Below are 27,264 nucleotides of genomic sequence, written 5' to 3'. Positions count from 1 at the left end.
AATATCCAACTAGTACATTTACTTTGATGGGAATATGGTGCTCAATCATAGTGCTTGAGAAAAGCAAAGAAAAGCTATTTTAAACAAGTAGCCAAAAAAGGGTGACCAGTATCAGTTAGACTTGTGAGCAGAACTGTGAATGTAGCAATAGTTTTCCTCCTCACTCTGTAGATAATTGCCAGCTAAATCCTATGATTTCAGTTTACCTATATTTTTCACTTTTGAGGATCCTCTCAAGAAATTACAGGAGAAAACAGTGCATGTTCCAATAGATTCAATGCCAGTTCTCATCAAACCTTCTGATATTCCTGAACTGCAGTCCCATCCCAGTTACTAATCCCAGTTAGTATTCAGCAGGGGCCAAGTTGGGCATTGGGTGGGTGGAGGTGGGGGTGGGGAGAGGGGTGGGTGTTGTTATCCTATTGTTGAAAATGTAAGATGGTTAGGAACGTCAGAATTAAAGAAGTCAAGTAAACATTTCTACCAGACACATTAATTCCTCAGTCAATTTCTGCTTTGCTTTCTACTTTGTAATTTTTTAGGGAACAGAACAAACATGCTCAAAGTGCCATTTCACAGCAGGCTAGGAAGCCCATAATGCCATTTAATTTGCTATACTGATCACGAACAGTGATTACTCTAAAACATTTTAAAATATGGTGTTCAACCTGGAAAAGTGTGAAGTGATCGATTTTGTAAGGTTGAATTTGAATGCAGATTACAGGGTTAAGGGTAGGGTTCTTGGCAGTATGGAGGAACAGAGGGATCTTGAGGTACACTTCCAAGTTAAGAAGGTGTATGGTGTGTTGGCTTTCATTAGGAGGGGGATTGAGTTTAAGAGCTACGAGGTTATGCTGCAGCTCTATAAAGCCTTGGTTAGACAACACTTGGAATATTATGTTCAGTTCTAGTTGATTCATTATAGGAAGGATGTGGAAGCTTTAGAGAGGGTGCAGAGGATGCTGCCTGGACTGGATGGCATGTCTTATGAAGAAAGGTGGAGAGAGCAATGGCTTTTCTCATTGGAGTGAAGGAAGATAAGAAGTAACTTGATAGAGGTGTACAAGACGATGAGAGGCATAGATAGAATGTATAGCCAGTGACATTTTCCCATTGCAGAAATGGCTGTAAGGAAGGACATAATTTCAGGATGATTGGAGGAAGGTTTAGGGGAGATGTCGGAGGTAGGTTCTTTACACAGACTGTGGTGGGTGCATGGAATGCACTGCTGGCAGTCTACTAGAATCAGATACGTTAGGGACAATGAAGCGAATCTTGGATAGGTACATAGAAGATAATACAATTAAGGGTATGTAGATTAGTCTGATTTTAGAGTAGGATAAAATGCCGGCATAACATCAAGTGCTGAAGGGCCTACACTGTGCTGTATTGTTCTCTGTTCTATATAGCTGATGCTGGACAATGAAAGTGATAACTTGGCGTGCAACTAATTGGGAGGCGATAGACTAGTGGTATTCTCACTGGACTGTTAATCCAGAGACCCAAGTAACATTCTGTAAATCTGGGTTCAAAGTCTGGCATGGTAGATGGTGGAATTGAAATTCAATAAAAATCTAAAACTAAGAATCCAATTATGACCATGACACCATTGTGAACCTTGGGAAAAACCCATCTGGTTTATTAATGTCCTCTTGGGAGGGAAACTGCCATGCTTACCTGGTCTGGCCTGCATGTGACTCCAGACCCACAGCAATGCGGTTGACCCTTAACTGTCCTCTGGGCAATTAGGGATGGGCAAAAAATGCTAGCCTAGCCAGCAACGCTGTGAAGCTTAAATTCTTTGTTTTACTTGATTATTTATATTTTAACAAGTTAAAGCTAAAGATCATGTCAGACCATTCTTGACTCTAAATCATCATCCTCATCAGGAACAGGTTAACACTTCCATAGATTCAATGGACAATTAAATTTCAGCAAAAATAGAAAATTCCTGCACTATTCCACAACATTTTGTGTTACATTATTTTACTCTCCCTTTTTTCCTAAATTTAATCCAATGAAGTAGTTTGCCGCATAAATGGAATATGTATGTACAAATTGAGAATTTGATTGTTAAATGTCATCTTTCTTCAAGGCAGGAAACTAAAATCAAAATAAAATTTATCATGATCTTGGTGGTTTTGTATAAAATAAGAAGACAATAAAGAGTTAAGCCATAAATTTCTTTTTGCATGAATAGCAGCTCTGTTCTGGGTAACCACAGCCTGGTCAAAATGCTTCAGCTCCTCTCCTGTACTCCTATTGTTTGCTTTTCTAACTATCCATTTACAGGGGCATTTTGGTTTCAAATCAGGTGCATAAAAAAAGAGTCAAGTTTTTTTTCTAATATTTCATGCACTTCGAACAGCAACAAATAATTTACCTCAGCCACTTTAAAAAATTGTTTTCACAATGCTTACCAATTGCAGGCCTACAACACTCTGCACCTGATAATCCGAGCTGTAAACATTGAGGAGTTTCAAAAATGTCTTGAGCTACAAAAACAAGATTTTGTACTACTCACTAATTTTCAACTCCACCACCGCCCTCCATTCCAGCATTTTTTTCAACTTCAGTCATTTGAAATGCAATTTATCATGTTGGTTTAGTGTGTGCAGAAATAAATTAGAACCACTTCACTTAACCTTTGCACACTGTTCTCTATGTAAAGTGCTTAAGAAGCCACTTGCAATCATAATTCTTCATATAACATGCAAACCAGTTCAAGAAAATTCCTCCTTGCTTTTCTAATGGTTTAAGTGGAGCTTTATTTTTATTGACAGATGGCTAAATCTTATTTAAGAATTATGAAAAATTTACAATAATAATTTTAAATAATAATAACATATTTATTATGACTTTAGAGATCCTGTTAATTTATTAACTACTATTTAATTAATAAATGTTATCGGTCTTTTCAATAATAAGACTACACATTTGCCATATATAAGAGGTCCAGTATTATTCCCCATATCTCAAACAAATACATTTACGGCACTGCATTCAATTATTGTAACAATTTACCCTTCTGTCCAATTCTCAGAAACACCAAGAAATACAAAGTTACATATTTACATTACTCTCCAAAAACAATGCATTTTTTTACGCAAGTTAATACCTCAACAAAATTAAAACTTACTTGAAATAACTCACAAGCATTCAACTGAAAAATATTGGCTCCAAAATAAGAGAATGCAAGTATCATTTCTGCTCTCATTTAAAATGACAGACTTTGAATTGGCACGGATTTTAATTTCAGGCCAAGGCAATCTTACGACAAGTTTTCTTGCCTTGCCAGTGGTGTTGCTTTTAGACAGCCAAAGTGAAGACAATGTAACTGAACTCAAGTTATTTTGTTTGGTAGATTGCCATGGACAACCAAAGCTGTACAGAAATGCACTTAAAACTATAAACTGATCATTTTAAACTAAACATGCACACTTGTGCAGGATTTACAAATTCCTTAAAAGCGCTTAAGCAATTGCTATCTGCCACCATTGCCAACATCAAAAATGAAATATTTTCTTTCCCATCATTTTAATCAACTAATTTATTTTAAAAATAAGCATTTCTGCTTCTCTATCGAGACATTTTTCATTTTTCTCTAAGATAGTGTTTACATTTTAAGATGCCAAATCATTGTGAATAAGAAACTGGGTCTGAGCACATATACATTTACCCTTGCCATAATAGCAGCTTGGATAAAAATGTTCAAACATGTTTATAGTTCTTAAAATTAAATTGATCTAAACCAAAACTTTGTAGTTTTTGGTTCAAGGCCTGTTTTTTTTTAAATAAAGCATAATTGTTCACTCTGGTCAGTAAGTAGAATGTTGCAAGGTTTTCCGACTGGCTAAAGCTAAATCATAGCTTTTTCTACATACATAGCTCAAACAATTCACTAGATACCGAGTAAAAGAGTAGACCAATCACATGCAAGAACATTGATTTATAACTTTGCTTCAGCATCAATATTTTGTTAACAAGCTGTAGCATTGTCACAAAAATCTTCAAGCTGACATGCCACATCTGACATCCATGTACATTTTGATACTAAACAAAAATTGATCATTATTCCCTCCACTTTTATCCGATGTGTCGCTAAGCATGCGAAGATGTAAGTGACAATATTTTACAAGTAGTGCTTTAAAAGATTTTGTTGAGACTACAATTATGTATGGTTAATTTACACTGAATCATCAATTGCTTCTCTTTCAATTGACATTCATGGAATACTAAAAAAACACAGGAAGGCAGCTTTAAATTATTACATAAATATTGTAAAGCAATATTAGTGCATAAATAATCCACAAAAATGTGCTCTTAAATTTCAAATTGATTTTTTTTTACTGCAATCAGTCTCATGAATAGAATATGAACAAAATGGCTAATGTCTTCAGTAGTTGCAAAATTGATTATTATAATTCTAAAATCCTTCAACTTCATATTTCTGTTTATTTCAATGATAGTTATGTCAAAGGTTATCTGTTACATTTTGCCCCTGAAGTAATTCAAATTTAATTTCTTTGAGCAGTCAATTCTTATAGAAAACAAACCAATCTCAGTTAATCTCATCCGTACGCCAAACAAAACAGAATGTGGGAAACAAAAAGTATTAGCTAAACAAATGTATGACTGTTCTCAATTATGAAAACCACATAATTTTGCTTTCTTTGTGCCCAATTCACACATTAATATAGCTTTGTGTTCACTTGTTCTCAGTTTAAAAAAGTACTGCATTTACTTTTCTGAATAAGGACTCACAAATCAAACAGACGCATTTCTGTTGTGTAAATAAGCTAGCCATATTTTATTTGATCAGTTCTGGAATAAAAAACACTACCATATCTGTGAAGTTTGTTACAAATATTTTTAACATGTAAACATTGACTGAAAACAAACTCAATAATAATAATTTGGCTAAATTGTTTTGGCTCATCTACTTATTTGGTTGCACTGTTTAATCAATGTCAAAAAAAACTCCAGAAATACATACGCCAAAATACAGCAAAGCAAAAAGCATTATCATTCTCAACGATTAAACGTACAATTTTGAATTGGGAATGTTATTATTAGATGTCCTTTGTTACATAATCTATCTTTTAAAAAATAAATCTACTGCACTTACCACCAATATCTTTAGAGCAAAAATTAATTCATTTTGTTGAGAGGAAGCAGCCATCACAATTGTCAATCTTTGTTGCCAGCATACTAATATTTATAGCACTACTTGAACAATTTAATAAAATTACAATTTTGATCTTAAATGAATGACACAAATGAATGTTAAAGTTCCAAACTTTTGTTGTACCTCACCTTTCAAAATATTTGTGTGGCTTTAAAAACTTTGTTACATATGTAAAAGTTTAATTGTAGCTAATTAAAGACTTTTTAAAAAAAAACAAAATATTCTCTCAGGTGCAAGTTTAACAGTTTTTAGTATGTGAATACATTTCATATACACTCATCATTTTTTCAAACTATTTTAATAGATTATTGTAGATATAATCACTTCTCTAACCAATTCCAAGTCCCATACCCTGTGCTTTCAATAGGCGATCCATTCCTTAATCCCCAGATCCAAGAAGGATAAAGAATTTCCAAAGGAACAAAAAATTTTTACACTCGAGCAAATACTGTTCTGTATTCAATCCCCTCAGAAGTTTAATGTAAAAGAAAGGCAGTCATTAATAAATCATTCAATAAGTGATACTTCTCAACACAAATAGTTAAACATCAATAGAATGATGAAAAATAAGCAGATGATGAATTTTTACAAGTAATCCCGTCATGAAGTCCCTTTGCAATATGGTACATTTCAAACTTAGAACGCAATTTCAAACTGCCTCTCAGTGAGCAAGCTAGGTTACTTGCAAAAGCACTAAAACACATATATCACGTAATTCTCCTAAGTCCAATGACCCTATATTCATATCTTTCTGGACCGTTAATATATAATGACCGGGAATTGCCGTTGAAAACGAAGTAGAAACTTCAGTAAATACACAGAAACGTAGCAAAAAAAAACTCTTGGTGAGTTTCTTTTAACCTGGTTGGGCGACCGATAACTGTTTATTCTGTCAATGCTTCATCAGGAATGGCACAATTTTGCAAGAACTCACATGATGGAATTCGTCGTTTTTAAATAATAATAATAAAGGAAGGGAAAGGCCTCAAATAAAAAGTCGAAAATGTAGGTTCGCTGGCAGGTACATTGCTGTAGACGCGGGCTATTTCTATCTAAACCTGTTCCCTGTTGCGACTGCTTTCTTCAGAGTCTGGCCACTTTCGTAAGTGACACATCTCCATCCATTCGCTGCCAGTTTACTCCCGAATCTACAGCAATAATCAGTTTGACTGCCACTTCTGTGTGTGTGTGTGTGTGAGAGAGAGAGAGAGAGAAGGGGGGTGGGGGGAAGAGGTGGTGGAGAGACAGAAAAAGAGAGATTTTGTTTTTGTTGTTGCTGGTAAAGGACCGGCTCTGCGGCACTCCATAGCTCTTCCTAAGCTGTTCCAGGGGAAAGAAATAACTCGCCGCGATCTGCAAACACCTTCTACAAACTACCAGAGCAGTTAAAGTAACGTACCACGCACTGCGCCCCCACCCCCAAAAATACACAAATCAATATGTGGTATTAAAAATACAACTACCTGCGTGAGACAAATCGGAGAATACATCATCCCGGTGGCAAAATAAAAACAAAAGACAAGTCAAGCCCACGAGCAACTCCAACAGATCTTAAGAGCCTCCGTGTAACGTGTTATCCATTCATATACTTGTCGGATTTCAAAAAAAAACTCTGATGTGAAGAGTCGCAAAGTCTGTCGGTATTCGCGCCTAAAGATCCGATGGCAAGTTTCCCGAAGCAAAGGGGAGAAAAAAAACCTGGAGTCAAGATTAGTGAATTTTCCAGTGGGATATATATCCTGGATGTGTTTGCAGTCGGTCAAATGGTGCAGCTCAGTAAGCTGCCAGAAGCGAACACCCAATGCTAGACCAGAGCACAAATACCAGGCGAAACTTTCCATTCACCGCAGTTATAAACCTGAGGCTTAAGGAGACAGAGCCTGGCACTGGAATTGATCTGGGATGGGTGGGGGGCTGGCAGTTTAGGAGGAAGGGGAGGGTTCGCCAGGTACAACTGCTGATTTGCTTCTCTGTCTTCAGTGTTTTTTCAACCGGGGAGTAGTTGGGGGGCGGGGAGGGGGTTGCGAAATAAAAGTAGCCCCTCGCTCCCTCCTTTACCCCTCAGCACCGCTATGGCAGACTCAGCGATCGTCTCTAATATTTATTACACAAACTCGATCTTCTCCTTTCAGGCACGCTCATTCCAATCCACCAAGACCCTGAACTTCTCCGCCAGTCCTCCCACAGAAGGGATGCTCACGTGTTTTTTTTTCTAAAACAACTTGACGAGGCTTTTTTCGCTATTTTACACACAAGCGGAAGACTAGCACTCGCAAAAGAGACAGTCGCATGGAAAATCCCCGGATCGCGGAGCAAGGAAAAGAACACCTTCTCCAGGAACTGGACAGGCCCCTGGATCGTTCCATTGAAAACTGGCCAAAAATTCAACTCAGTAGCCCCTGTCACCCATCATCCTGACGGCAAACTTTCTGCACTTGCCAGAATTGAGGGGCACAATAAGGCACACATTCAAATTGTGTTGTGTCCAAATATAATCCTCATTGTGCCCCTGCACCAAAAGATTTCAACATGCTTCGGGATAATTAGAGATCACTGGCTAGAATTAATCCCCAAGAACAAACCATTAGTCTTGTGGTGTGGTTTGTGTGCCGCCCTTTAACTAATGCTTTCAGGACGTTCGCAAAGATTAATGGGTGTTGGGGTCTGCTGAATATGTACTAATAACCTTTTAGTTTGTCCTCACCGGAATGTAATTTAAATTCTGCATTTACACAAATATGTATTTGCGGGCATACTCTAAACAACATGGTAAAATCAGAAATATTTCAGCAGATTTATCCTGGTGATAATGCTACGCGGGGGGGGGGGGGGGGGGTAGAGGTGCGGTGGAACCGCGGAGTTCTCGCTTTTGCAACGTCTAAGTTTGAGCCATTTTCCCACCGTGACTGTACGTCGAGATAGTTCATATAATTATTTCTCTACGTGTCCAGTTATTTTCTATCTGTTTGAATGTGTTCGGTATTTGCACAAGAATTGTCCGTTATTAATGTTTGCTTTGTCGTAGATTTAAGCAACTGTCTTGGAGTTTCAAACTACAAAGTGAATAAAATATTGATCTGGACTTTTTCTTTAGTTTTCTTTTAAATATACGTTTCTTTGCGGTTTGAGGTTATATGTGGGAGGAAAACCCATTTGATACACGTGTCAATTTGCAAAGTACTGTTACAGGTATACTTACGGGGGAGTAGACACCTTGAAATCGATCGTGTTGCATTTGGTACCCTTTTTAATTGCCGTAACCCTTTTAAGAGTACTTCACTGCAAATTCGAACTAAATTAGTCCATTTACTCTGAAAGCGTTTGCCTTCTTTACTGGGGTTACTTTCATTCCTTAGTTTATAATGGACTTTAACCAGTTTCCAACATTCTCTATCCAGTTCGTCATCAAATCCACAGTGGCGTTGGAAAGGTAACATTTCAACAGTTCTGTGCACTTTTACCTAAAAGAGGTTTAATTATTAACAAAATACATCTAGTAATTTATTTTTTCCACAAAAGTGCACCTGTTCAAATTGTTCAAACTCCAAGGCAGGATAACAAAAGGCTAAAACCGCTGACAACGCCAATGGTAATATTTATAACCAACATGTTCTCTTTGTGAACCACAGTTCACTGAACTCTCCGCAGTTTTGGTTTGTTGTGGGTTGTGTACTGTTTTCCGATCTTAATTGAACAGTGGGCAGGAAAAAGGGGGAAGGAAATCTGCAGCAAAAAGGTCCTGTAGCTCAAGACTCTGTAATATTCGGTCCTCTCTCTTAAGGGAAGGGGGTGGGGTGTGAAGGATAGCTGCGGAACTTTACAGTATCGGACCACGGCTGAAACTTTTTGACAGGTCGCCGAAATAGGATATGTTGCAGTTTGAAATGTTTTTCAGTCCGCCTTTTGTCCCTCTCTCTCTCTCTCCACACCCCCAGACGAATTTTTCTATTGGAGGGCAGGTTCGAAGTGGCTGCTAAAGTGTTGTTTCTGGCAAGAGTGCAGAAGACAAATTTAAGTGCGAACTTGACCTTTCCCGCCCTCCCCCTAAAATTCTTTCTCTTCCTTTAGAAGAACTCTCTGCGGTAAATTGCGGTGTGGAGTGAGTTTCATCTCTCTGCTCTAACGTTCACTGCAAGGCGAGTGCAGGAACGATGGCCCGAGTGGCCTTCTCTCGAGCTGGAGCACTTCTGAGCAGACGGCCCCTGAGCATTCCGATCACGCCACAGCGGCGTGTGGTGTCAGACAACAGTAATCCTTCCCGCCCTCATCGCCCACCGGTCTATTAATAAAACTATTCCTGTTCACCGCCACTTACTGCACATTTGGTGTTAAAAAGCAAAAGAGAATGCGTTTGTGTGAAACAGAAGAGAAGAAAATGACATCAGAAAATTCAAAATGAAAATAGAATGCAAGGCGTAGAAATGAAGATATTTTTCTACTTTGTTTTTTAAGAAGACCGCAGTGTCTGCCTCTAGCCAACAGAACGTTGCCATCAATCTCAAATTCTTTTGGAGCTGTCGAGCCAAGCCAGAGGAAGAGAGAGGGAGAGAAATCTAAAAAGTCGGGAAACTTGCCAAGCTCAGCGCTTTTTTGGACGCAAGCACCAACCAGGACTGATTCATTGCTAGCTTTACAAACACATCTGATAACGGCGTGACCTACATCAGGGAGAGAAAGGAGGGGGAACTGAAGGTTGCAGACATAAACAATCCAATAGTATCGTCAAAAAATAATCAAATAAATACAAAGTGAAAACAGCATTGGGGGGGGGGGGGGAAGAGGAGGAAGGAAACTCGCTGCAGCCAAGACACAACCTGAGGGGAAATTAAAACACAACATGGAAAACGCGAGGATATTATTTCTGTAACACATACCATTGCACAATGCTGCAATAAAATATAGTTTGCAGTTTGCCTACAACGGTTTAAAAGCTTCACATCTCTCCTTAAGTTCAAACTGCGCACCTTCTGCACAAACTGCGAACAGGCTTTCCCCCCGTGTCTATTCACTCTCTCAAAGTGGCCTTTTACAAACCGGAAGCGATACCTCGACTTTAAAAAAAACAGCGGCAAAGTCAAAGTCAGGCAGTTTGCCCTTGCGAAGTCTGTTTCTCTATCTCCCCGCCCACCCTCTCCCTCTGCCGTCCTTATGCTGGAATTCTGCACTTGGCTCTGATTTTGAGTCGGTTCTCCGGGGCTGTGCGGAACCCCAGGAAACCTGCCCCCTCCCCCATCTCTCTCCCTCTGTGCTCACAAACCTGCCTTTCAGATTGGGCGGGGGCGGGAGTCATTCTTTAATTTTGGCATGATGGTTCTCCTCTCTTTTCTCACACTCCCTCTGCCTTGGCAAATCAGTTCTTATTTTCCAGTTTTCTCATCGTTTCCGTCTTCACTTTATCTGCTCGGATCGCTCTCACTTTTTGTTTAATCTTTGTGAGGTTTATTACTTTTCCTGTCGGCCTTCCCTTTGAGAAGCTATTGTTCTCTAAAGTTTTCCAATCTCCCTTAATTTTTGCCCGCTTTCCAACCTTTCCTTCTCATGTGAATGTTTTGATTTCTCTCTGCTCGTGTGACACTTTCATTTGACTTTATAATTCCCAATCAAATCAGTGTGCCCTTGCTCATGACTTCCTAACCCTCCCCACTTTGTTCCTTTTGGTGCTCAGACTGTTTAGTGTATTGGGGTGAAGGAACTGTTTGCAGATATGAACAGCAGTTCCCCACGCCCTGACTAACAGCCTTCAGCCGTCGTGCAACGTAGAGGGCGGGCAATATTCCCATAAATCTGCTCGAATGCAGCAAGCAAGCGCCAAGGAGCAGTCTAAAGTTGTAAAACCAGAGCGGAGCTGGGGATTTTTTTCTCTGCAGGATTTGTGCTAAGTCATTCTTAACTGCCCAAAGATGATTGTGCCTGCTATGGAGTTGTCTTGCAATCTAATTTGTTCCCACTCACACGTTATTTTCTTGCTATTGTGTACAGCAACACAAAAAAAGCTGAACGCTGAACGCCGAACTTGCAAATTCCTACTTCCAAAATCACTAGCAGCCAGTTTTAACCAAGTGTGCATTGAATCTATTTTCTACTTAAAATTAAAATACCTATCTCTAGTATATATGCGATGCGCTTAGTATTTATATTAGTCTTCACAATCCAGAAGAAAACAGTTTGGTAAAAGTCACTTAAATACATTCAGTGATTGGGAATTCTGTTAAAGCACTTTATAAAAATAAACAAAGACAATTGGAGGTCACAATTTGTTTTATTAGCAGTATGCGACCACCATGTAACGATTAGCCCGAACTTGTTTGTACTATAACTCTCCGATTTTCCTTTGATGTTTCAAGGTCATCTCCCCAAATAGCAAATAGCCCAAGAATAGGAAAAAATATTGTAGGACGATCTAACGCATGAGCCCTAAATGAAATGTCTTGCTTTTGTTGCTGTTAAAAGGGTAAAAATAGACTAAACACGTTTCCAGTTGCCTTCATTTCAATAAGTCCTGTGCTTCTGCAGTGCCGCAAATATGAACTGTGAACTGTGATGTTTAATGAATATAACATAAAACATTACAGCGAGTACAGGCCCTTCGGCCCTCGATACTGCACCGACCTGTGAAACCAATCTGAAGCCCATCTAACCTACACTGTTCCATTATCATCCATATGTTTATCCAATGACCAACATGCCAAGTTTAGAGGCCAGGATAATTTCACAATAAAGATGAATGGGAAATGTGATTAGCATGCTTGATTCAATACTGCCTAGAAAGTTACTTGACTCAGATGGTGAGTAACTCACTGCCTGTCCACCATCAACATGGCACATGTTCAGCAATACTCCAAAAACATTCAAGAATCTACCATCCAACTCAAAACAGCTGGCTTAATCAATACCTCATCCGGCACCCTAAGGATTCACTGGCTAGGCTGCTGGTCCAAGATGCAGCAGTACAGCCCTAATGCAAATGCACTGCAGCAACTTTCAACCTGTGACCTGCACCATCTGTAACAAATATAGTCAATGCCTGGGAACACCACACCTGCAACCTCCCCTCCAAAGCATACACCATCCTGACTGAAATACAATATATCACCATTGATAGTTCATGTGGTCTCCTTCAGAATGAGAACATAATCATTGTAATATTTCTTGAGGCTCACATTTGTACAAAGGAGGAGCTAGAAATTTGAAAACGATTTCTAAATCCAGAATTTGAGTTGGTTAAAGTGGTCATGAAACAATTGTCAATTGTCATAAAAAGCCATCTGCTTCCCTTGAGGGAAAGCTATCTGACACCCTTACCTGGTATGGGCTATATGTAACTCCAGATGACAGAACTCTGATATGTCCTCTGCAATCATCCATCAAGCACTCCACTATATCAATCCACTATATCTCATAAAAGTCGTGAAAACAGACAGACCAAGACATTGACTTTGACACCAGAAGTGTGAATGATAAATTCTGTCCTGCCCAAGATGCAAAATCTTCCAATCTAATGTATGGGGTATAGTGCCAAAATTGGGAGAGATGCCTCACAGACTGCTCAAGCAAAAGCCTAGCCTAGTCATATTAATGTATCCGAGGAGCAGGAGAATCGACGTTTCAGGCATAACCTTTCCATCAGGAATGTGGGGGTTTGGTGTGGGAAGGGGGGTTGGGTAAGGGTGCTTTCCCCCAACATTCCTGATGAAGGACTTATGCCCAAAACATTGATTCTCCTGCTCCTCGGATGCTGCCTAACCTGTGCCACACTTTTTGACTCTGATCTCCAGCATCTGCAGTTCTCACTTTCTCCTGGACATAACTGAGAAATAAGAAAGGGATGATCACCTTATTGGGATTGTAATATAGACCCCCTAATAGTCAGAGGGAAATTGAGAAACAAATTTGTAAAGAGATCTCAGCTATCTATAAGAATAATCGGGTGGTTATGGTAGGGGATTTTAACTTTCCAAACATAGACTGGGACTGCCATAGTGTTAAGGGTTTAGGTGGAGAATTATTTGTTAAGTGTGTACAAGAAAATTTTCTGATTCAGTATGTGGATGTACCTACTACAGCAGGTGCAAAGCCTGACCTACTCTTGGGAAATAAGGCAAGGCAAATGGTATGGTAGCACTTTGGGGCCAGCGACCATAATTCTATTAGATTAAAATAGTGATGAAAAAGGATAGACCAGATCTAAAAGTTGAAGTTCTAAATCAGAGAAAGGCCAATTTTGACGGTATTAGGCAAGAACTTTCAAAAGCTGATTGGGGGCAGATGTTCGCAGGTAAAGGGACAGCTGGAAAATTGGAAGCCTTCAGAAATGAGATAACGAGAATCCAGAGAAAATATATTCCTGTCAGGGTGAAAGGAAAGGCTGGTAGGTATAGGAAATGCTGGATGACTAAAGAAATTGAGTGTTTGGTTAAGAAAAAGAAGGAAGCATATGTCAGGTATAGACAGGATAGATTGGGTGAATCCTTATAAGAGTATAAACGCAGTAGGAGTTTACTTAAGAGGGAAATCAGGAGGGCAAAAAGGGGACATGAGATAGCTTTGGCAAATAGAGTTAATGATAATCCAAAGGGTTTTTACAAATACATTAAGGACAAAAGGGTAACTAGGGACAGAATAGGGCCCCTCAAAGATCAGCAAAATGGCCTTTTGTGTGGAGCTGCAGGAGATGGGGGAGATACTAGACTAGTATTTTGCATCAGTATTTACTGTGGAAAAGGATATGGAAGATATTAATGGAGGAAAATAGATGGTGACATCTTAAAAAATGTTCATATGACAGAGGAGGAGGTGCTGGATGTCTTGAAATGCATAAAAGTGGATAAATTCCCAGGACCTGGTCAGGTGTACCAGAGAACTCTGTGTGAAGCTAGGGATCTAATTGTTGGACCTCTTGCTGAGATATTTGTATCATTGATAGTCACAGGTGAGGTGCCAGAAGACTGGAGGTTGGTTAATGTGGTGACACTGTTTAAGAAGGGTAGTAGGGTCAAGCCAGGGAATGCTAGACCAGTGAGCCTGACCTCAGTGGTGGGCAAGTTGTTGGAGGGATTACTGAGGCACAGGATGTACATGTATTTGGAAAGGCAAGGACTGATTAGGGAAAGTCAACATGTCTTTGTGCTTGGAAAATCATGTCTCACACACTTAATTGAATTTTTTGAAGAAATAACAAAGAGGATTGATGAGGGCAGAGCGGTACTTGTGATCTATATTGACTTCAGTAAGATGTTCAACAAGGTTCCCCATGGGAGACTGATTAGCAAGGTTAGATCTCATGAAATACAGGGAGAACTAGCCAATTGGATATGGAACTGGCTCAAAGGTAGAAGACAGAGGGTGGTGATGGAGGGTTGTTTTTCAGACTAGAGGCCTGTGACCTGTGGAGTGGGACAAGGATCAGTGCTGGGTCCTTTACTTTTCGTCATTTATATAAATGATTTGGATGTGAGCATAAGAGGTATGGTTAGTATGTTTGCTGATAGGGATCGGGATTCCCAGAAGGTTTGTTGCCTCCTGGTGCCGGGGTCCGGGACGTCTCCGATCAGGTGTATAAGATTCTGAAAGGGGAGGGCGAACAGCCAGAAATCTTGTTACATATTGGCACCAATGATATAGCCAGGAAAAGGAAGGAGGATATAAGAAGTGATTTCGGGGAGTTAGGGTGGAAGCTGCAGAGCAGAACGAACAGAGTAGTGTTCTTGGGTTTACTACCGGTGCCACGAGATAGCGAGGCGAGGAACAGGGAGCGGGCGTAGCTGGTGTAGGAGGGAGGGCTTGAGATATGTAAATAATTGGGATGCCTTCTGGGGAAAGTGGGACCTGCACATGAAGGACAGGTTGCACCTGAACTGGAAAGGGACTATTGTCCTGGGTGAAAGGTTTGCTTGAGTTGTTCAGGAGGGTTTAAACTAGTATGGCGGGGGATGGGAACCTGAGCTATATACCGGAGGTGAGAGTTGATGGAGATGAGGCAATAGGAAGAGGTAGCGCCGCCAGTGGGAAGGAATTTCCTGGGAAAGAACCAAAGGAGCGGTTAAAGTGTGTTTGCTTTAATGCAAACAGTATCAGGAATAAAAGTGATGAGCTTAGAGCATGGATCAGTACCTGGTGCTATGATGTTGTGGCATTAACAGTGACGTGGGTTTCTCAGGGGCAGGAATGGTTGCTGGATGTTCCAGGGTTTAAAACATTTAAAAAGAAGAAGGAGTGGGGAAAAAGAGGAGGGGGTGTAGCACTGCTAATCAGAGAGGTATCACAGCTACAGAAGTTACCATTGTCGAGGAGGGTCTGCCTACTGAGTCAGTATGGGTTGAAATTAGGAACAGTAAGGGAGCAGTCACCTCATTAGGGGTTTACTACAGGCCCCCCAATAGCAGCAGGGAGATTGAAGAAAGCATAGGTCGCCAGATTTTGGAAAAGTGTGAATGTGGTAGGGTTGTTGTAATGGGTGAATTTAACTTTCCCAATATTGATTGGAACCTCCTTCGTTTGGAAGGAGCTGTTTTGTACTAATGACAATAGGGTTCCGGCAATGGTCCATAACTGTCCTCATCTTATCCATGAACAACAGATTAATAAGAGGGCACTTTGCCTGGGAGGCCTCGAAAGCCAGCCATATTGAGTTTGGATCGTTACCTACCCAATCACAGACAAAGGAAAGCAGGGAACTCAATTGATACCTCCTGATGTCTGGGAAATCAACTCCTCCTCCTCCATGAGGCAACTGCAGTTTAGTAAGTTTGATGACGGGCCGTCCACGATGCCAGACAAAGGAACCAAACCACCCCATAAGCCTTCGCAGTGTTGACCTGGGAAACATTATAGGGAGCATACGCATGGGATAAAGCAAACAAGGAAGAACATTAACCTTAATGAGAAATATTCGGCCAAGCCATGAAATTGGAAGAGCCTCCCATCTCTGGAGATCTCGCCTAATATTGTCAAGCAAGTTAGCAAAGTTAGTCCGGGGAGTAAAAATGCCTAGGTATCAGAACCCTGCCCATGACCACTTAAAAGGGGACTTAGGGCCACCTTCAACGTCTTGCACATCCTTAAGGTTCCTCAAAGACATAGCCTCCGATTTTGCAAAGTTAATCTTATATCCTGAAATAGCCCCAAATGAATTGATACATTGTATCAAATGGGGTACGGAGCTCATCGGGCTCGATAAAAACAGAAGTATACAGTGTAATCTTGTGTGCCCTCGGTCCCACTTCTGGAGTGGTTATGTGGACGTTCTGACAAATGGCTTCTGCAGCGGCTCTATCACCAACATAAACAAGTGTGAATGTAGTAGGGTTATTGTAATGGGTGACGTTAACTCTCCCAATATTGATTGGAACCTCCTTCGAGCAGATGGTTTGGAAGGAACTGTTTTGTAAGGTGTTTCAGGAGGGTTTCCTAACTCAGTACGTTGACAGGCCTACGAGGGGAGAGGCCATTTTGGATTTGGTGCTTGGCAATGAGCCGGGGCAGGTGTCAGATCTTGCAGTGGGAGACCATTTTGGGGATAGTGACCACAACTGCCTCACATTCTACATAGCTATGGAGAAGGAGAGAAGCAGGCACAATGGGAGGATATTTAATTGGGGAAAAGGCAATTATGATACTATCAGACATGCGTTGGGAAACATGGACTGGGACCAATTCTTCCATGGAAAGGGCACTATAGACATGTGGAGACTGTTTAAGGAACAGTTGTTGTGAGTGATGCACAGATGTGTTCCTCTGAGACAGGCGAGAGGGGGTAAGATAAAGGAACCTTGGATGACGAGAGCAGAGGAGCTTCTCGTCAAAAGAAAGGAGGCAGCTTACGTTAGGTGGATGAAGCAAGGGTCTTGCTGAGTTCTAGCGGATTGCAGGCAAGCGAGGAAGGAGCTCAAAGATGGCCTGAGGAGAGCCATGAGGGGACACGAGAAAGGCTTGGCAGGAAGGATTAGGGAGAATCCAAAGGCATTTTACACGTATGTGAGGAATAAGAGAATGATCAAAGAGTAGGGCCGATCAGGGATAGCATAGGGAATTTGTGTATAGAGTCTGAGGAGGTAGGGAAAGCCCTAAATGAGTTTTTTCCTTCTGTCTTTACTAAAGAAAAGGACTTTGTAGTGAATGAAACCATTAAGGAGCAGGTAACAGATAGAGATTGCGGAAAATTTTGACAAACATTAAGATTGACAAGTCGCCAGGGCCAGACCAGATTTGCATTCTCGCTCTCCACTGGAGTCGTACCTGAGGACTGGAGGGAGGCAAATGTAATTCCTCTCCCCGGCAATTACAGACCAGTCAGTCTCACGTCTGTCGTCTGTAAGGTGTTAGAAAGGATTCTGAAGGATAGAATTTATGACCATCTGGAAGAGCATGGCTTGACTAAAGGCAGTCAGCACGGCTTTCTGAGGGGCAGGTCATGCCTCACAAATCTTATTGAGTTCTTTGAGGATGTTACTAGACAAATTGATGAGGGTCGAGCAGTGGATGTTGTGTATATGGACTTCAGTAAGGCATTTGATAAGGTTCCCCATGAAGGTCAGGAGAATGGGATACAGGGAAATTTAGCTGTCTGGATACAGAATTGGCTGGTCGACAGAAGACAGCGAATGGTAGTGGAAGGAAAATATTCTGCCTGGGAGTCAGTGTTGAGTGGTGTTCCACAGGGCTCTGTTCTTGGGCCTCTACTCTTTGTAATTTTTATTAATGACTTGGATGAGGAGATTGAAGGATGGGTTAGCAAGTTTGCAGACGACACAAAGGTTGGAGGTGTTGTTGACAGTATAGAGGACTGTTGTAGGCTGCAGCGTGACATTGACAGGATGCAGAGATGGGCTGAGAGGTGGCAGATGGAGTTCAACCTGGATAAATGTGAGGTGATGCATTTTGGAAGGTCAAACTTGAAGAGTTGAGTACAGGATTAAAGACAGGATTCTTGGCAGTGTGGAGGAACAGCGGGATCTTGGTGTGCAGGTACATAGATCCCTTAAAATTGCCAGGGTTGTTAAGAAAGCATATGGTGGTTTGGCTTTCATTAACAGGGGGATTGAGTTTAAGAGCCGTGAGATCTTGTTGCAGCTCTATAAAACTTTGGTTAAACCGCACTTGGAATACTGTGTCCAGTTCTGGTCGCCCTATTATAGGAAAGATGTGGATGCTTTGGAGAGGGTTCAGAGGAGGTTTACCAGGATGCTGCCTGGAATGGAGGGCTTATCTTACGAAGAGAGGTTGACTGAGCTTGGACTTTTTTCATTGGAAAAAAGAAGTAAGAGAGGGGACCTAATTGAGGTGTGCAAGATAATGAGAGGCATAGATAGAGTTGATAGCCACCACCTTTTCCCAGGGCAGAAATTGTTAGCACGAGGGGTCAAAGTTTTAAGCTGTTTGGCGGAAAGTATAGAGGGGATGTCAGAGGCGGGTTCTTTACACAGAGAGTTGTGAGAGCATGGAATGTGTTGTCAGCAGCAGTTGTGGAAGCGAGGTCATTGGGGATATTTAAGAGACTACTGGACATCCATATGGTCACAGAAATTTGAGAGTTCGTACATTAGGTTTACCTCACATGAGGATCAATGGTCGGCACATCATTGTGGGCTGAAGGGCCTGTTCTGTGCTGTACCGTTCTATGCTCTATGTTCTTTCACACCAAAATTGGAGGAGTAGTGGACAGTGAAGAAGTTACCTCAGATTACAATGGGATCTCGAACACTCGAGCCAATGGGCTAGGAAATGGCAGATGGAGTTTAATTTAGATAAACTTTTTGGGAAAGCAAATCTTAGCAGGACTTATACATTTAATAGTAAGATTCTAGGGGGTGTTGCTGAACAAAGAGACCTTGGAGTGCAGGTTCATAGCTCCTTGAAAGTGGAGTCGCAGGTAGATAGGATAGCGAAAAAGGCATTTGGTATTCTCTCCTTTATCGATCAGAGTATTGAGTACATGAGTTGGGAGATCATGTTGCGGCTGTACAGGACATCGGTTAGGCCACTGTTGGATTATTGCGTGCAATTCTGGTCTCCTTCCTATCAGAAGGATGTTGTGAAACTTGAAAGGGTTCAGAAAAGATTTACAAGGATGTTGCAAGGGTTGGAGGATTTGAGTTATAGGGAGAGGCTGAACAGGCTGGGGCTGTTTTCCCTGGAGCGTCGGAGGCTTATAGAGGTTTAAAAAATTATGATGGGCATTTATAGGATAAATAGACAAAGTATTTTCTCTGGGTTGGGGGAGTCCAGAACTAGAGGGCATAGGTTTAGGGTGAGAGTGGGGGAAGATATAGAAGAAACCTAAGGGGCAACAGTTTCATGCAGAGGGTGGTATGTGTATGGAATGAGCTGCCAGAGGAAGTGGTGGAGGCTAATACAATTGCAACATTTAAAAGGCATTTGAATGGGTATATGAATCAGAATGGCTTGGAGGGATATGGGCCAAGTGCTGACAGGTGGGACTAGATTGGGTTGGGATATCTGGTTGGCATGGAGGGGTTGGACCGAAGGGTCTGTTTCCATGCTGTACATCTCTATGACTCTATGACTCTATATTAATGGCATCACAACTTACAAACAGTATCTGAGGCACCATCACCATTCCTTGATGTGTCCTGTCTTACCACGATTGCACCGTGGTATACAGTAGGGAGACAGTTGCCCTGGAATCCTGATCATTTACTCTGGGTCCCATGAAATTTCATGCCATCTGACTGAGCATGGACAAGGATTACCAATTACTGCCTTTCCTCAACTAATGAATCAGTACTCTTTCATGTTGAGCACAAACTTGGCGAAACACTGAGGTGACAGTAAAACAATATGTACTGTGGATCTGGGTTTCAATGTCCAGATTGACCAAACTGCCAGACCTAAAATTCATTGAAAAAAAATCAAAGAACTGTGGATGTTGGAAATCAAAAGAAAAACTGAAACTGCTGGAAAAACTCAGCAGGTCTGGCAGCATCTGTGGAGAGAAAACAGAGTTAACATTTTGAATCCAGTGACCCTTTTTCAAACTGTAGCTAGGAAAAGGTTGGTATATATGCTGAAGATGGAGTTGGGGGAGAGTGGGAGGAGTAGACAAAAAGTGGAGAACGAAGCTGGAGCGAAAGAAAACAACAATTGTACAACTATATCATGCTGTGTGGCATTAACACAATATTAAAGCCTTGAGCAGATTTAGCAACTCAAGACTGAGCATTTATGAGGCACCATGGGCCATCAGCAGCAGTAAAATCTTACTCCAACAGAATATGCAACCTCATGTCCCAGCATATCTTTCATTTTATTGGTACCATCAAGCCAGAAGCTCAGCCCTAATTCAAATGGCCAGTACAGAAGGGCATGGTGGGAGGTATACCTAAAAGTGAGGTTTCAACCTGGAGAAATTACAAAACAGGACTACTTGTGTGCCCAAAACATAAGGAGCAAGCAATAGACAGAGTGAAGCAATCCCACAATGAATGGATCAAATCTAAGAACTTCAGTCCTGCCACATCCAGTCTTTAAGTGGTAATGGGCCATTAAACATCTCACTGGAGGAGGAAGTTTACAAATATTTCCATGCTCAAAACTGGGGGAGCCCACCTCATTAGTACATAATACCAGGCTGAAATTAGATTAGATTAGAATAGATTAGATTACTTACAGTGTGGAAACAGGCCTTTCGGCCCAAGAAGTCCACATTGACCCTCCAAAGAGCAACCCACCCAGACCCCTTCTCTACATTTACCCCTTCACCTAACACTACGGGCAATTTAGCATGGCCAATTCACCTAACCTGCACATCTTTAGACTGTGGGAAGAAACCAAAATATTTGCAAGCATTTTCAGTCAGCAGTATTGAATGGATGATTCATCTCAGCCTCCTGCAGTCATGCCCAGTATCATAAATGCCAATCTTCAGCCAATTCAATTCACTCCACATAATATTATGAAACAGTTAGAGGCACTGCATGCCGAAAAGTCTGTGTGATCTAATAACATTCCATTGAGAGTACTGAAAACTTCTGCCCCAGAATTAGCCTCACTGTTCCAGTACAGCTATAACATTGGCCTCTGACAATGTAGAAATTTGCCCAGGTTTATCTTATACACAAAAAGCAGAACCCATCCAATCCAGCCAATTATCGCTCCATCAGTCTATCCTTGATTATAAGTAAAGTGAAGGAAGGTGTCATCAATAATGCTATCAAGCAGCACCTATTCAACAATAACCTGCTCACTGACACCCGGTTTGGGATCTGTTGGGGCCACTCCGCCCCTGACCTCATTACTGCCTTGATCCAAATATGGACAAACCAGATTATCTCAAGAGGGGTGATGAGACTGACCACTTTTACCATCAATTGTAGAATCAAGGGGCTCCACCAAAACTGGAGTAAAAGGAAATTAATGGGAAGTCATACTGGTCAAAGTCATAAATATAGAAAAGCAGATGGTTATGGTTTCTTGAGGTCAGTCATCTCAGGTCCAGGAAATCTTTGCAGGAATTCCTCAGGATAGTGTTTTAGGTCCTATCATATTCAGTTGTTTGATCAATGACCATTCCTCCATCATTAGATCAGAATTGGGAATGTTCACCGATGATTGCGAAATAGCAAGATGGAAAGATAGAAATTGTTCTGTTGGGCAAATGCGGCATAGTTTCATGAAAGTAATGATTAACTTCTACTGAAATTCTATGAAGACCTCATGAGCACGATGGAAAATGGGGACCCAGTAGATGTGGTGTATCTAGATTTCCAAAGGGCCTTTGACAAGGTGCCTTACTAAAGGTTGCTGCATAAGACAAAGATGGTTAGACAATTGGTTTACCAACAAGAAGCAAAGAGTGGGGATACATGAGTATTTTTCTAGTTGACGATCGGTAACTAGTGGTGTGCCTCAGGGATCAGTGTTGGGTCTGCAATTATTCACAAGTTGCATAGATGATTTGGAGTTGGGGACCACATGTTGTGTGTCAAAGTTTGCAATGACACTAAAATGAATGGTAGAGCAAAGTATGCAGAGGCCTGTGAACCTTTTCAGAGGGACATAGTTTAAGCGAGCGGGCAATGGTCTGGCAGATGGTTTACAATGTTGTTAAATGTGAAGTCATCCAGTTCATAGGGATAACAGTAAAAGGTTCTATTATTTGAATGGTAAGAAATTGCAGCACACTGCTGTGTAGAGGGACCTGGGTGTCCTTGTGCATGAATCACAGAAGGTTGTTCTGCAGGTGCAACAGTTAATTAAGAAGACAAATGAAATTTTGTCTTTCATTGCTGGAGGATTGAGGTTAAAATCTGGGAGGTTATGTTGCAACTGTATAGGGTGCTGGTGAGGCCACACCTGGAGTATTGTGTGCAGTTTTGGTCTCATTACATGAGAAAGGATGTACTGGTACCAGAAGGGGTGCACAGGAAGTTCACTAGGTTGATTCCAGCATTGAGGGGGTTGGCTTTTGAGGAGAGCCTGAGTATACTGGGATTATATTCATTGGAATTTAGAAGAATGAGGGGGGATCCTATGGAAAGATATAAAATTATTAAGGAACAAGATAAGATAGAAGTAGAAAGGATGTTTCCATTGGTGAATGAAACTAGGACAAGAGAGCAGAGCCTTAAAACTATGAGGAGCAGATTTATGACTGAATTGAGAAGGACGTTCTTCACCCACACGATTGTGAATTTGTGAAATTTCATGCCCAGTGAAGTAGTTGAGGCTTCCTCATTGAATGTTTTCATCTAAGATAAATAATTTTTGAACAGTAAAGGTATTGATGGGAATGGTAAGAAGGCAGGTAAGTGGAGCTGAGGCCACGAAAAGATCAACCATGATCTTATTGAATAGCGGAGTGGGCTCGAGGGACCAATGGCCTACTCCTGCTCTTAGTTCTTATGTTCTTGTGTTCAGCACTATTTGCAACTCCTCAGGTATTGAAACAGTCCATGTCCAAATGCAGCATGACCTTGATGATATCAAGATTTTGGACTGAAAAGTAGCAAGTAACATTCACGCCAAGCATATGCCAGGTAACGACCATCTCCAATGTAAGAGAACCCATTCATCACCACACCTTTAATTAGATTAGATTCCCTACAGTGTATAAACATGCCCTTCAGCCCAACAAGTCCACCGACCCTCCGAAGAGTAACTCACTCAGACACATTTCCCTCTGACTAATGCACCTAACACTATGGGCAATTTAGCACCGCCAATTCACCTAACCTACACATCTTTGGACTGTGGGAGGAAACCAGAGCATCTGGAGGAAACCCACGCAGACACAATGTGCAAACTCCACACAGACAATCGCCTGAGACTGGAAGCGAACCTGGGACCCTAGTGCTGTGAGGCAGCAGTGCTAACCACTGAGCCACTGTGCCACCCCAATGGTATTACCATTTCTGAATCCCCAACAATTAACATTCGGAGGGTTTCTATTGACTGGCAATCAAGTTGGACCACCTAAATAAATACCTTGTCTCCAACAGCAGATGATTGGGACTGTTGATTGGTATCTCATCTAACACCTTCGAAATTCACTCTTTCTACCATTGATGTTCAATGGCAACAAGATATACCATCTAGGAAAATGCCCTGCAACAGCTCAGCCAGGTTCCTTAGGCAGAATCTTCCAAGCCTATAACCTATCACTATGACTATGATTCTACCTCCAAGAAGGACAAGGGCAGAAGATGAATGAGAACACTACAATCTGTAAGTTTCTCTCCAAGTTGCACAACATCCCAATTTGAAAATATATCATTCCTTCAGTGTCACTGGGTCAGAATCTTGGAACTCCCTCCCTAACATGACTGTAAGTGTCCCTACAGCCTAAGGACTGCAGAGGTTCAAGATGGCAGGTTATTATCATCTTCTGCAGGACCAATTCCAATTATGGATGTGCAATAAATACTGGCCTTACCAGTGACACCCACATCTCATGAATGAATATTTAAAAAATTGTAAACAAGATCACATCAAATTATACAGGTAATTTCTTCACATGGTAAGAATGATTGAATGACTAAAACACAGATGGAACTACTCTCCACCACATTGTCAGGCAGTACATTCCACGTCCTAACTATTGTCTGATTGAACAATTGGATAATAATGCAGAAGTACATGTTACTTTGACTTGATATGAAAATTAGGAAAAAGAGGAAGACTAAAAGTGAGAAATACAGGAGTCCTGATGAAGTATCAAGCCTGAAACATCGACTCTCTTGTTCCTCAGATGCTGCCTGACAACTTTGACAAGATGCTGCACAGGAAAATTCTACATAAGATAGTGTTAGGGGCACGATACAGGCAGGGATAGACGATTGGCTGAGTGGTAGAAGGTAGAGAGTAGAGATGAAGAGGTCTTTTTCAGGATGGCAACAGTGACTAGTGAAGTTCACACATGTCCATGTTGGAATTGCACTGTTCACATTAATGATCTGAATGATGGAACTGAGGGCATTGTTGCTAAGTTTGCAGGTGATACAAAAATGTTGGACAAGCTAGGAGAATGGGCAATGAAGTGGAAGCTGGAATGTGGGAAAGTGTGAGGTTATGCATTATGGTAGGAAGAATACAGGTATAGACTATTTTCTAAATGGGGAAAGGCTTCAGAAGTCTGAAACACAAAGGTACTTGGGAGCCCTAGTTATGGTTAACATGTAGGTTCAGTTACAGTTTGGAAGATAAATGCAACATTCGCATTAATTTCAAGAGGGGTTGACTATTTCCCCTCTCTGAGAGGAGGGTGTGTGTGTATGGGGGCCATAGAATCAGAATGAGGGTTGGTCTCATTTAGAACTTTGGATTGAGATGAGGAGGAATTTCCTCAGTCAGGCGGAGATGAATCTCCGCAATTATTTACTCCAGAGGCCTGTGGAGACATTGTTATTGCTTAAGTTCAAAACAGACAATGATAGGCTTCTAGATATTAAAGATTTCAAAGGAAATATGTTACTACAGGACAATGGCTATATTCAAGAATAACATGACAGGTTCCAAAGGTTGAATGGTCTTTCCCTGCTCCTATGTCCTATAGAATACCATGGAAAGAGTATAAATGTCACTCAGAATGACTGTTTAATGACTTGTTGTTGACCAATTTGGCCACAAAGCCATTCCATGCCTCTGTTGCACCTTTCTTCATTTTGGCAACTCCTATTTCCTTATGTTGTTCAGTTCCCCATTTTTGCCCGAACATGTCTTTGCACATTATAGTATATTTTTCTATAACAGCGTGACACTATTACTTTGAGTTATTGTTGTTGTACATTGTTTCCTACAGTTCATAGGGAGGACAAAAGTTCATTTGTATTACTGTGAATTGAATACTATGTTGAAATTGTAATATGATCGTTCATTCTGCAAAGTAACACCTTATTTATGGCTTTATAGCAACAAAGTTGAATTGGCAAATTTGCATATTAAATTTGAGTGTTTTCTGCAGATTAACTGTGGCTCAGTTGGTAGCTCCCTCAGGTTGGGAGGTTATGGGTTCAAGTCCCACTTCAAGCTTTCAAAAAAACCAAAACTGCCACCAGCACAGGATTGACCTAGAAGTCTTGCCTTTTGAACAAGGTGCCTTCACAGAGGTATATAAAAGATTCCATAACACAACTTCAAAGAGAAGCAGAGAGTTATCCACAGGGCTCTGGCCAATATTTATCCCTTAATCAAAATCACAAAAACAAATTTTCCGGTCATCATCATGTAGCTGTTTGTGGGAGCATGCCGACCGCAAATTGGCTGTTACGTATCCCACATTGCAATAGTGGCTACACTTCAAAAAGTACTTTATTGGTTGTCAAGAGCTTTGGGACATCCTCTGGTATTGAATAGCACTGTATAAGTATTTTATTGTATTCCACATTTTGGCAGAAATCTCTTCAACTCACGAAACTGTTCATCCAAAACGTTTCAATGATTTTTTATAATTTCTAAAGACTGGCTCTGCGGAAGTTTTAAAAGCTATTTTCATTTCATGACAGATGTTTGCCTTGATGCAAGTACATTTTGCCAATTTATTTGTTTACTTTACAACTGTGACATGTACACATGGTCCACAATAAGTTTTGGTTTGTTCTCCCAAACTTTCATTGATATTTTGCTCCTATTCATAAAAGAGCTGTAGAAGGTACAGATTGAAGCACCTTCACCAAAAGTATTGACTGGCTATGTTAGTATTAAGGTTTGAATAACAAGGAAATATTTACTAAATCCAGGTTAGTGTATTAAGTTTCAAAGACACTTTGATTTTTACAGCGAGAGTTCAAACTCCAGAGCCATGTATTTTATTTACAAATGGTGCTGGCATCTGCACTTTGTCCCCAGTTGTAACTCTCTGATCAGCTTGAACTATGGAGAAACATTGGAGATAGCACCATTACTGTGGGCATTGAATTGCGTTGTGAAATTTTAGATTTCTTGAGAATCTACTAAATTTCAAATGGAGGAATTTTGTTAATAATACATGTTCATCATAGAATTTCAAAACCATAGTTGTAGTCATGGAAGCACTGGGATTTCAAATGATTTAAAAATTATTTTAAAATCAATAAAACAGAAGAAGAAGGATTATTTCCTCTTTACGCATTTGTGGACTTCTAAAATTTTAAAAATCTGTTTATTTCCTACTTTTTTTCTGCTGCACACAAAGAAATTGTGTAATTGAAAAGGAAATTATATAATTAATCATGAGAAAACTGAAAATCTTCAGGGTTCCTTGCAAGTTGCTAAGTATTACTGGGTTTGAGTGAAGAGATAATTCTGTTTGTAAGAGACAGTTTAAGTGATTGCAGTTTGACTCATGCTCACTAAAGTGTAATAAGGAGATCAATTCTCAATAAAATTAACCCTGGAAATGAAAATTCCAAGCTGGAACCATTCTCTTATATTTGGAGAATAGCATCCGTTCACGTTGGCTATGCTGTGATGATGAATTTGAACTTGCTTGGTCTTGGATTATTCATGGAGAAAGTGAGGACTGCAGATGCTGGAGATCAGAGCTGAAAATGTGTTGCTGGAAAAGCGCAGCAGGTCAGGCAGCATCCAATGAGCAGGAGAATCGACGTTTCGGGCATGAGCCCTTCTTCGGGAATGAGGAAAGT

The 27,264-nt window shown here is 40.8% G+C and overlaps 1 protein-coding gene across 12 annotated transcripts in view; it reads right to left on the bottom strand.

Annotated features, from left to right (window-relative positions):
* LOC122562011 (nuclear factor 1 B-type-like) overlaps nt 1-27,264 on the bottom strand; it is a 624,396-nt gene that overhangs the window by 436,656 nt on the left and 160,476 nt on the right. For 2 of the 12 annotated variants that reach the window (XM_043714438.1, XM_043714445.1), the window contains exon 1: nt 6,652-7,327. The exons of 5 other annotated variants lie outside the window; for them this stretch is intronic. In XM_043714438.1, coding sequence (XP_043570373.1) covers nt 6,652-6,681 — 30 coding nt within the window. In that variant the 5' untranslated portion in view covers nt 6,682-7,327. 5 more of the 12 variants (XM_043714491.1, XM_043714450.1, XM_043714419.1 and 2 more) reach the window with 5 other exon arrangements.

The sequence above is a fragment of the Chiloscyllium plagiosum genome, chromosome 2 (assembly GCF_004010195.1).
Source record: "Chiloscyllium plagiosum isolate BGI_BamShark_2017 chromosome 2, ASM401019v2, whole genome shotgun sequence".
In the NCBI taxonomy this organism is placed as follows: Eukaryota; Metazoa; Chordata; class Chondrichthyes; order Orectolobiformes; family Hemiscylliidae; genus Chiloscyllium; species Chiloscyllium plagiosum.
The sequence above is the reverse complement of the archived record's forward strand: the minus strand, read 5'-3'. Positions and strand labels throughout refer to the sequence as shown.